The following is a 12,258-nucleotide window of genomic DNA, read 5'->3' as shown; positions in this document are numbered from 1 at the left end:
AAAAAAGGGGCTAAAATGTACACAAAAAAACGATCATTATATCCAAATATAAGCTCGGATCAGCATGTAGCCTACCTATAGCCAGATGAGAGTTGTCTCTCCAAGGGTAGTTTAGCCTACTTTTATTCTGCTAAAACAACCTTTTCAACAGTGCATTTGATTAAAAAAAATAACCTAGCAAATTACATTGGTTGTCACTCAACTAGTGAAGCCTATTGTTGCACAAACCATGCATAAAATGATGAAGCGTAGCCTTCAGTCATATAGCCATTCGAAGAAATATTTTCTTTAAAACAGATAAAACGCAAGACAGTTAAGGAGTGTTCGTTATTATTAAGTTTAGGCTATAGCCTAAAACCCATGCATCCGACCAGGAGGTGGGGGAGAAGAGAAACAATATATTCTGACAGGAATTCTCCACTCTGTCTGGCCTGCATTACTCTCTTGCGTTATGTATAACATATTGAAATAGGTAATAGCAAATAGGAATAGGCAAATTACTCTGAATGTCACTTGTGTGCTGCCCCGCTGTGCTCTACCAGACACTGTTCTATACTGTGGGGTGCCAGTCAAATTCAAATAGGCTAAACCGTTGTCTGTCACATCACGATGTCGTCACCAGCAACAATGGCTGTCAATCACTGTCGATAGACAATATTATCGTAATATCGTCCAACCCTAGTGTAATTCCAGCATAACATATCACAGCCAACTTCTATTCATTGTTATCCAAGTGACCACAGTGATGCAGACACAGAAGACGAAAAATAATTTATCAAAAGCGCCCATCATCATCATAAAAGGTTCCTTTCCAGGTAGGGCCTACCTCTAACCCATGCTGAAGTCAAATTTAGTGGTATGACAAACTGAATGTAGTGGGTTGATGTTGGCTAGGTACGTGCCTTTATTAAGGTCTCCAAGGAATGTAAGCTACAGATCTGAAGAGTTTGTGTGCTTTACTAGGCTGAAAATCCATGGATTATGCCTGGACAATATGTGGCTCGTCCTGTTGGTTTTATGTCTTACCTGACCAATGAATCTTTTCCCAATCTTCCTACACGGAGGGAGGCTCCCATTAGTAAAATATCACTGGAGTAGAAATAGCCTAAACTAGCTTATGCCATGGACTGGCTGGGCCGCTCTCTTGACAGCAGACCTATCCTTCAACAAATGACAACTAGCATCAACATGATTTTTTTATGAGTCAGTAATTTGGAATAGAATTGGGTCAAGTGTGGAACAGGAGCCACAATAAAGCAGGAAAGTGATCATGACTTCTGTGTGGATCCCTGGCTGGACTTAACGAGCAAGGTGGAGAAAAAGCAGCTGCTGTCTACTCAGCCCACTGTCTGCAGTCCAGCTTTACAAAAGAAGGGCAAAGCAATTAAGTGAAATGCATTCTCAGGGAGACATGTTCTTGTTGTTTGTTTTCTTTTTGTGAGAGTCTGTATCAACTCTAAAAAGCATTTCCAGTTTTCCAGTAGAGTAGAGAATGCAACTCCAGTTCACACAAAGGGACATCTATGCAGTAGAACTGCTGATTCCCCCCAGGTCCAGACATCCCTGGACGTACATAATCCCACACCTCAGTAACACATGAGAACAGGATGGGGAAATAAACAGAGGATGGACAGAGATACTTTTTTTTATCTGGAAATCCCCGTCCCTACTAGAGGCGTATTCAATCACCTCTGGCTGTAACAGAAACATCCTCTTATCAGGGAGATCCACCACTCTCTGTCTATTCATCATTATCCAGCTCAGTCAGAACTGGGGGTTTTGTGAGGATGGCGGGCTGAATCCATCTAGGCTTCAGCGATGCCGGGAACATTTTGTTCCTACGGCACAGAAGTTGTTTGTCTGTTGAGTGACATTGGGGCCACTATTTACCTATTCATGTGGCTGCCTCTAGTGAGTGAGTGGATTCAGCTGGATTGGTTGGTTGTCTCCCTCTCACACATGGGCCTGGAAAGATGCCACTGCACTTGGGATGTGTCTTTACTCCCTTACGGGTAGTCTACAGTCCTTCATCATTCTTCAAATGCAGGCCATACTTTGGGATCACTATAAACATCCGCTTTCTTGTATGCTCTTCTTCAGTAGGTTCCTCTTTCAACCAAGCCAATTCAAAAGGAATGTTCCAACTGTAGGCCAAGTAATTTTGTTATAGAAGTACAGTATAACAATGGTTTAGCAGACCAAAGTGTGGGTCTGGTTTGGGAACCTCAGTTCTGGGCCCCACTTTTGAGTCCCCCCAAAAACACAGAAATACCAAGTAATTGACCCCCCCTATGCCCAGCCCATCTTGTAGGGACGTTAGATAAAAACAATTTCGTATAAGACAGGAAGTTAGGATTTCTATTTTCATTCTGCCGGTGTCAAACAAAATATGATATCGTACAGTTTGCAAATGATATGAGACTAAACAAATCACAGCAGCTCGCGACTTATGCAAACCTTACAGCTGAATGCATTCTCCAAAATCATGATACCAAAGCTGCTCCCGGTGCAAGCCACGCACGTCACGAACTACAATTCCAAAGGGCTGGATTTGTCACATCAACAGGATGTTACAGTTCGACTCAATGAAACTCCAATTTGTGGTTTAAATATCTACAACACTCAGTCACCCCCCCCCCCACACACACACACACACACCCTTTGCATATATTTAAAAACCGTCGTATGTGCATTCTAAATCTACCGATAGTTCAACAATGGAACGCTGCAGACTGCTTCAAATCTCAGATATCAATAGCTAGCCACTTAGCTAGTCTAAGCTAACCAGCTAGCATTATCAACACTGACGGCCTGGATAAACCCAAGCATTTGAAGCTCAATGTAGCATTCGTGTTCCAAGCGTTACATTCAAAAACTCACCCGTTTTGTCCTGATCTAATCTCACGACAATCAAATAATCAGCCAATCTCGCCATGTTTGCTTCTTTTTCCGAAATCTACCAACACAATTCAGCATTTTTCTTTCTTCAAAAGCAGAGCCATGTTTGACAGAAGGAGTGATATTGCGCCTGCGTGTGGAAGTAGCGACATCCATGGGCGTGGGCGCTTGGTTTACAAATAGAAACTGTGTGGCCGCAAACGGTGTCACACCCTGCCACACCACTTGTTGGCCCGCACGGAAAACCATCTGATGACCATTCGAATCCCTTTAGCATGCTCATAAAAAAAGTTACCTACCAATTGGGGAGAAAAGGGGTAATAAAAAAAAACTAAAATAAATAAAAAATAAGTTACCCAAATATTTTAAAGCCCATTCGAGAGTAGATGAGACAAAATAGAGGTGTAACTAGGCTAGATGAGAAAAAATAGTAGCCTAATTTTCTTTCCAAGAATGTGGGTTATAATACATTAAGATAAATTAAAAGTATTGCAGGTTGTGGCATCCAGTATTTCTTAAACATGTATTGAATTAATTGTATAGGATATTTAGTTTGGTAGAAGCACGAAGCAGAGGGTGCTGGTGGAAAAATCTGTGTCAATAGCATGATTACTATTTTCCATAATCACACTGCGTCAAACTTAAACATCCCTCCCTCCCTTCTCTCTCTCTCTCTTTCTCTCTCTCTCTCTCTCTCTCTCTCTCTCTCAGACAAAAACATGCGCACACCTTTAAATGTCTATGGCGCACACACACAAACACACACACACCGGGGGGCATTAGGCTCACTCACACACAAGACTTGGGGGTAAGGTCAGGCAAAATGTGAAAAAAGAGTGCACAACTCCACTTACTTCTGGAATTCTGTGGACAGTGAGTGACCTTTCCTGCCAATAAATAGGGGAGGGAGACGCTGCGGGGTGGAAAACCGGTGCGCGGGAATTCTTCTCTTGTGCTGTTTTTGCCAACATCTCAATGACTTGGACTGAACATATTCCACAACGTCATGGTCCCTAGCGTACTAGGGCAATTTGAGAGAGAATCTCTTCATTAACAAATAGCCTATTGTTAAGTTAATTTTGATGATTCCGCTCCGCCAACCATTATGCTTATGCTATCAGCTGCTTCTCTTCTGTAAGGTGTTATCATATCTGTCATGATAGGGTCTTCACTTCAACACCAGACATGTAGCTGAGTTTTATTTTGCACAATAGCATAATATTTCTGAATAGAAAGTATTTTACAATAATCCAATATGTCTGCCGCTCCGTCTGCAGTTGAAATAATAAATCACGACTTTTGTCATCTAACTCTACCAAATTTGGTATTTGAGTTGTTGAATAAAAAAAATTGAAATTGTTCCAGGTCAATGGGGTTTAAGGGAGCAGAATGAAAGAATGAAAGACTATACAGGTGCAAACCCCACAAAGCTTCCAGGTCTATCAAATCACCATGACAACTTTGAGGAGCATTTCCATAACATATCAATATCTAGGTATGTGTTCATCTATTCCTCTATAAACCTTCCAAGACATAGCTTCCTAGTTCACGTTCCTTCCCACCTTACCTGTTACATTAACATGCCACAGCTGTGACTGAACAAATAGTGGTCATGTTCCTGACACCTGTCTTACAAGAAGCTAACAAATGATTGCTCCATATAAGGAGCCACTGAACAATGATGCTGTCATGGTTGCGCAATCTTCTTCTCTCCATATTAGGAGATTTAAATGACTTGAGTACTTGGGGATTACTTGTCTGGGAGAGGCAATTATCATTACAAATGGTTACAAAATGTTTGCTGGTTTACAACACGTGTTTCACATTTATGTATTTACAGTAACACAAGGGACACCAGGTAAGCAAGGAAGCCGTAAGAATTATGTGTAGAATGGTGTGTAGTAGGATTTCTATTCAAGGCTGAAGGGAGATTTAGGTGACCTTCTGTCTGAATTACTGCACGCGACATAGTAAAATGCGATACACACAGATATGTTCTATTCAGCACGTACAAGGTTCTTTATCACTTGTTTGAGATACATTCTGAGCACTGAGAAAGCATTTCACATGTTGTTCCCAAAATACTGTCGTATTTGTTATTAAAGACATTACACATTGAAAGCCACAAATTGTGATTATCTGATCACATCTAGGCTTACATGTTTTTCAATGTTCTTGAGATTTAAGGCCAAGTCTTGGGGACTACACAAGCAAATTTCAACGCACTGTTCCCATCCCCAGACATCCCCTCACCAGACACCAGCTTTGGGTCCGCTGTGTGGTTGACTGGAATGAAAAAAACTAAAATTGTTAGACCCTGTGCTAATCCTGATGGCATCTTGTGCAGATATCTGTCCCCAGGGGCCTGTAATCAACATCTGCCTTATGACCCTCGCTGACATTGTTTTGACCCCGCTGCATATCTCACTTTATTTCACTGCCCGTACTTTGAAATATGTCTCACCATTCATTCTGGAATGGTTTAATTTAGCTAAGCACATTTGAAAAGTAAATGTACTTTTATTATGGTCAAAGAGCTAAAGGGGTTCAGTGCAAAATCATTATACTTTGGTTTGAGATGAAGTCATATAATCAGTGATTGTGAGGAGCAGATATCAGTAACACAGGGATCAGACTTGCTGTCTCTTGTGACTTAACCTATTATCCCCTTTGTTTAATGGATCTCAGTCGTGATGTGTTGAGCATGAAGAAGTCATCCTAATTGTTTTTGCAATACCATGTTAGTTAGAGATTATGTAAAGCCAGCAGATATAATCTTATGATAAATAACCCTCTTGATTTATTTGAGATAACTGCTAAATTCATCTAAACATTTACATTAGTACAGCCAAATATTTGCCCTAATGTTTAAACAAACGCAGACATGGAGAATGTAGTGGTTATAGTTTGACACACTTACTATTAATGAATAACTACTAAGTGTTCTTGTGTTATCTCACGTCAAACCCACCAACCAACTTTTCCTCAAGATGACTAAACTTGTAATCAGATATTGCCTTCAGAGGGCATTGTGTCAACATTGAAGAAATTACATATGACAAAAATGTGCCGGAATGCAGGTGGACAAAAGTTAATAACCCCTTGACCTCAAAGCTCAGTTATGTCTAAAATGTTTAATTATGTCAGTGGACATAATAATTTGGTTTAGAATGTTCTCTGCCTCCTCCCCAAATACCAAAGGAATGAGCACTCACCATTTTCTCTGTTGGGAGTGTGAATCATTGTTTCTTAATGTGTTTGCGAAAACATAATTTCTATTTTCTTTTTTATGTAATCTTTAAAAATACATTTGATAAAAAGAAAGTTGTAAAAATGTGAATTTCAAATCACAAATAAAGATTCTGTCAATGAAAAACAGAGGAAATAACAACAACATTCCTTAACAAGTATTACAGTAAATCACTCTCATATGACCCAAATATCTATTGAATGGTTTATTTAAACTGTATTATTCTCCTGGGTTTGCTATGTTGTTGCATTATCCCACTGATTAAGCAGGCTTCCAGTAGTGCTGGTCTGTGTGGGGTGGAGTAGTGGGACTGGGATGAGTCTGTGTGTGTCAGTCAGTGAGCCCCTCCCACCTCCACTATAAAGGCTCATCGTCTGGTGTGTAGAGACTATTAGCACAGTGTCACAGCTGCCTTTCAGCACCAACAGCAACTTCAAGAAGCCGTTGGAATACTCTCTCCACATTGACTCTACTATAACTACTTTATCACCCAAGTGAATTATTGAAGTATTTCAGGTATGTACTTTCAATTGAACCATATATTGACTGTTGCTCTGTTTGCCACAGATGGCTTTATCAGGAGCTCAAGTGCGTTAGACAAGGACATGTTATCAATCTTATTATATAAGGAGTGCCGGTCTTCTTGTGCAGGACTGTGGGGGGTTGTGGACGTCGGGCAGAAATACCAAATAAGGCTTATCTCTCTCTATCTAACCTTAAGTTTACCGGTTCTTTTGGGGTTATGGATTTAATTGACTGAATGGGATTGACTTTACACAGGGGAGGTTAAAGCTTACTCTAGCTGAGGAAACTCAGTCTTCTATAGACTGTGTCCTGCTTTTCACTGGCCAGGGCCTGCAACTTGGTTGTAAGTTTACTTAAGAGAATAAAATGTGACCTTAGTGTGACATTTTAAATAAATGAATGATAAGTGAAAATAACTTGGCTTTTGGACTCTTGTGTAAGCAACAGCAAGAGGTTTGTGACGGGAGGCTCACATGTAATGATAGGAGGAAACTCAGTAAGTTATCGTTAATAAGTAAATAACTAACACGTTTTTCCCCAATTTCCCCACAGGTGCCAATCAAAATGAAACTGATCCTGCAGTCTTTCATCTACGGCTGTCTGCTGGCCACCATTGCCCAGAGCGTGGCTGGATTCCAACTTGAAATGAGCCCAGAGCTCAAAATGAGGTGAGCTAATTGATGAGCTATTTGTCAAGATAAGTCTGCTACAATGCATAGTGACCATGATATCAGCACATACTGTTGTGTACTTTGTGGACTTCTTTGAACAGTTTTTAATGAGTTGGATTTCTTCTTTCCCAGGTTGAGCATATGGATGCAGAGCAGATTGAGAAGAGATCTAAGCAGTTTTTCTGGAGAGAGGATAGCGGAGTCTGTACAGTTTGTCAGCCCAGAAGACGTCAGGGACACCCTGATTCCTCATTCCAGGTAAAAGCCTATACCATACAAACCTTTACATAACTCAATGTGCATGGTGCTATTTCGTTATCCTTGAGAAATCAAGATTTCAAATGGAATTAAGAAATTAATCACCATAGTCAAACAAGGCTCATTAAAGAAAGCAAGCTGCGGATCTCTGAGTCAAGTTGTATCCGCTCAGGAATGTAAGGCATTAATTAATGGTCTTCTCCCTCCTCTCTCTTCCAGCACTGACATCAGTGTCCGAACCAAGAGGTCCAAAAATTCAGTGAACCAGGCCTGGAGACCGGGCTGCTCTCTGGGCACATGCACTGTGCACGACCTGGCCCACCGCATCCACCAGCTCAACAACAAGCTAAAGATTGGTAGTGCACCCATCGACAAGATCAGCCCACAAGGCTACGGCCGGAGGCGTCGTTCCCTCCCTGAGCGCAGGGCCACACTGAGGCTGGAGGGGGGCAGGCTGAGGCCCGTGTGGGGCAACGCAGACTCACATGTTCACAAGCTGGAGGAGCTGTTCAGACGGACATGAGCTGGACTTGTACAGGGGAGGAACAGGGGAGGAGAGCAGCAGTCGAGGCTTAGTGTCTCTGCCCTGTTCTAAAATTCTCCAAATGCCTCAGACTTTTTCCAAATGTTCTCCAGTGCATTTTTTCCAGACGTGAGTACTGAGCGATAGCTGCAGCGCCTCTGGAAGCTGGACTTAGCAGAGGCATTGGCGATGCAGAGCGCCAAAACAACAGCTGGTCTACAGGCACTGGATGGCACCGTGAAGAGAGAGAGGGAGAGATGCTGAGGATGGTGCTATCTCTGCCCAGCTGTGGGAGAGGAGCAAGGTCAATACAGCGGTACAGACTCAGAGAAGAGTCCACTGCGTAAATACTGGGACTCTATAAACCTCTTATGCAGATCCTGAACTTTGAGTTTTACCCTGTGGATTACAGGAGCCAATTTCACCAAACCCTCTATACTCATCTGCACTTTTCAGTCCCAGCAGTCTCAGTCAGATATCTATGTGGACCTAAAATACATCTAAAGACATCTGGTCCATGCCAAACAGGGAGATGAGACATAAGGAGATGGACTTATAATAAAGAGCTATGAAGCTGAAGTTTTTGGTCACTGTATGAGGGAAATGCATTAGAGATTGTATGAAATATCTGTGCCAGTCCACAATGGATGGAACTATACTTGAATATGTTTTGTATAAAACACATGTGCAATCTATGTATGTATATTTTTATTTGCCAGTTTGTATATAAGATATTTCAGATATCATTATTTAAATATTATATAGGTTAGATTCAACTACTTATGGAGATAGAACTATTTTTGTACAGGAAGAAAATATAAGGGCATTGTAAGTATTTGTTGTTTCCACTATTGTTTGCATCATGGATGTTATATGTTTGGAATTGTGCTAATAGGATAAATGGTTTTATAGCTATGGTATAATATATTTGTAAATGTGGTCTATTTTATTTGTGTCGAAGCAATTAACATTGTCATACAATAAACATTTTGAATATAAAAGTTGACTCTGTCCAGACTTTCTCTTTTCCACAGGAAATTACTGTTGTAAATTGAAAGTGGCATTCTATTGTCTGCCCAGCTCCAGTGAGACATGTAGCACCTGGTCTGGGTTAAGTGATTTCAGGCTCTCATTAAATCAATTCCCCTTCCACTCTCCCTGTGGCCCCCCTAGAGGGCAGACAGGAGTGCCAGGCGCATTCCTGCATAGTACAGTGCATATTTGCTGGCTCACTCCACACTGCAGCGTGGCCCTTCAGCCATTACGGGAGGATGAGAGACCCAGCTCCATCTGCACACAATGGTAGACAGTCTGGACATCAGGATGCAGCGCTGTGAGGGGGGTGGAGGGGGGGGCGGAGGGGGGGTCTGTGTAACATTCCTGAGAGGCACGCAGAGAGCATCAAAAAAACAGCCATCGCGAAGCTCGTTCATGAGCTGTGCAGACAGACAGACAGACAGACAGACAGACAGACCGACAGACCGACAGACCGACAGACCGACAGACCGACAGACCGACAGACAGACAGACAGACAGACAGACAGACATTGCTATTAATCAACCACAGGAAGGTTGCAGTCACTCCATGGATGTTTGAAATATCAAAGCCTGTAAAAGATTATGTCTGTTATTTAGATATGCCCATTAGGTCAGGAACAGTTATTAATGCCAATAACAACATTACATTTGCTCTCATTAAACTTTACTCTTCCACAGGCAAATTCCAAATGAAACTTTGAATAACATTTAAGGGTTTCCAACAACTGTCTGTGGTATACCCTACCTAGATTGGTTTGCTTGCTGACCAAATCTATCGAAAATATGTTGCCGCACAAGTGAAGTGTACACCAGAACTCTATTTGATTGGTATGCCAGATACAATTTGGATGAATGTATGGTTCAAGAAGAGGCCATTGCACTTCCTTCCTGTCTTATTCAAAACATGGTCATTAGTAACTCCACTGAGCCAGAGAGAGGTTATGGATTGTCTTGGGTCATTGTAAAAGTTAGGGATAGGTGCCAATGTAATTGCAATGCAATTATTATCTGATTGTATAAGAAGGCATGCACTACAAGACAGCTTGCCAGAGACATGTTAAATTACATTGTTTTGGTTCTAATGCCATCTAGTGACTTAAAATGGCACCATCTTGACAAGGTGATTGCTTTCACCACCTACACAAAAGCACAATTTTTAAATGGTACTAATGGAAAATACATATGTCACCAATTCATTCTCCAGAAATGTTTTATGAAATCACTAACGAGTAGTGAAACATCCTGGGCCTGTTACAGTTGGACCACAGCAGTGCTGAAATACAGACAGGCAACACTGAGGACAGTAGCATTCTATAAGGTGACATATGAGCTAAATGATGTGTATAGTCAGGTAAATGTCTCCCTAACCAGTGTTTGGACACCTCATCATCAATCCTCCTACCTCCAGGGGACACCCGGACACTTAGAGACGTGGCAATCCTATAAGCCTGGGGGCCATGCATCTCAAGTTCGTTACTTTCCTTCGTGTAAGGAATTCTTAAATGTGAGAACCGAAAAACAGTGGAAATATGCCAAGAGGCTAAAACATGCAATGGACCTCTCCATCTTCAAAGCCTCTGACAGTAATAATTTGAGTTGAAGAGGTGAGAATCTCTTTGATTTTGAACAGGGGGATCTGACTACAGATGTGACAGGACAGACGGTGCAGCAGGCCTTACATAAAGCATTATGTATACAGGTCAAGACTGATCAAGGAAAATGTGAGAGTTGTCAAGTACTAATCAATCACATTTTAACAAATTCCACCATGGGTCACCAAGAAGGCCCTGTTAGCCATAGTTCAAGGCTTTTCCTGGAACTATGCAGACAGAACAAACACAAGACTTCTGGCCAAGTGAGACTACCTAACTACCTAAAAACTACCCGACCCCAAAATCTGCAAGCTATGTCAAGTTTACAGGATTTTTTATATTTTTAAGTAGGAACTAAGTGGCTAGCCAGGTAGAAGTTCAGCGTATGTAAAACCATCAAGCCCAGACAGTTGTCCATAAAGCCAAGAAGTTACCCATCACACAGTAAGACGGCACGGTACTAATGCCTTAGGGCTGTCATTCATCATGTAACTGTAATCTACATTAGAAAGGAATATCCCACGTATCATACTGTACTGTAGAATATAGAATATACATGACAATAAGCTTGCCCACACATGTTCATATTAGCTCACACTTTGGATTTATTTCAACAGTATCAAGCCTTAGTTTCCGCTCTATCAATAGACATATGTAAATGACACTACGGTAATACGCTCTTCTTTCTTGGCAACTCTGCCACCTGGTGGTGGGTACAGTATCTGACGCTTGGAAATACGCTGCTCTACAGTCAGTTGAACGATTGCTCACATAGGAAAACTCAACAAGGGTCCTGTCATTGTTCTGTTAAAAATCTGAGAAGAAAATGAAATGGATAGATGTGCCTTGCCATAAGAACACAAGGAGTCATCCAACGGTGTGATAGCGTCTACAAACTGACTAGTGCAGGTCTCCAATCAGTCAAAAATAATAACTCCCCCAGGCCCTCCTAGATGCTTGATAAGAGCCCATGGATTTGTAAGAGGTGTGATTCTTATGTTCCTCTTAGACAGTTATCACAAAGTCACAAGAGGGCCATTCTTTCACAATGTCATCGAAGATACTGTATGTCAACCACTAAATATCACTTGATATCAATGCATAATTGAATCATCCAAATTAATGTAATCAATTGGTTAGCACAGCATGGCATGTGTGATATAAACAGAGTCCAAAGCTGTCAGGGAAGCCAAACATCAGCATACAATAAGGCTTTGATAAGATCACATACCTACGCTGTTTATGGACTGCCAGATCACTTCCACAGTCATGTCAGTGGGACGCCATCTCCTTTCCCATGCTTCACATGGAGACATGATGCAGTTTTCCATTCTAGTTATGGAGGAAGTACATGGCATGCTTTTCTCTACCCCAGGAGGACAACTAGAGGAGCCCAGGGCAGATTCATACAGTACAAGCCCATATCCTTCTGTCCTGCTGTCTGTCAGTCATTCAGGAGCAACAGACCGATGGCTCTGTGAGTGAGTCTTCTCCAGTCAACTT

At 41.6% G+C, this 12,258-nt stretch overlaps 2 protein-coding genes across 4 annotated transcripts in view; one reads left to right on the top strand and one right to left on the bottom strand.

Moving 5' to 3' along the window:
- Positions 1-3,061, bottom strand: part of LOC129852702 (myotubularin-related protein 13-like) — a 153,738-nt gene extending 150,677 nt beyond the window's left edge. For all 3 annotated transcript variants that reach the window (XM_055918293.1, XM_055918294.1, XM_055918296.1), the window contains exon 1: positions 2,881-3,061. In XM_055918293.1, the coding sequence (XP_055774268.1) occupies positions 2,881-2,935 (55 nt within the window). In that variant the 5' untranslated portion in view covers positions 2,936-3,061. The remainder of the gene's footprint in view (positions 1-2,880) is intronic.
- Positions 3,062-6,555: 3,494 nt separating this feature from the next.
- LOC129852731 (pro-adrenomedullin-like) lies at positions 6,556-9,129 on the top strand. The gene is made up of 4 exons (XM_055918391.1): positions 6,556-6,664; positions 7,226-7,341; positions 7,477-7,602; positions 7,822-9,129. The coding sequence occupies exons 2-4, from the start codon at positions 7,238-7,240 to the stop codon at positions 8,123-8,125; spliced, it is 534 nt and encodes a 177-aa protein (XP_055774366.1). The 5' UTR covers positions 6,556-6,664; positions 7,226-7,237; the 3' UTR covers positions 8,126-9,129.
- Positions 9,130-12,258: the final 3,129 nt, after the last annotated feature.

Source organism: Salvelinus fontinalis, chromosome 4 (genome assembly GCF_029448725.1).
Source record: "Salvelinus fontinalis isolate EN_2023a chromosome 4, ASM2944872v1, whole genome shotgun sequence".
NCBI classification, from domain to species: domain Eukaryota; kingdom Metazoa; phylum Chordata; class Actinopteri; order Salmoniformes; family Salmonidae; genus Salvelinus; species Salvelinus fontinalis.
This window is presented reverse-complemented; position numbering and strand designations above follow the sequence as displayed.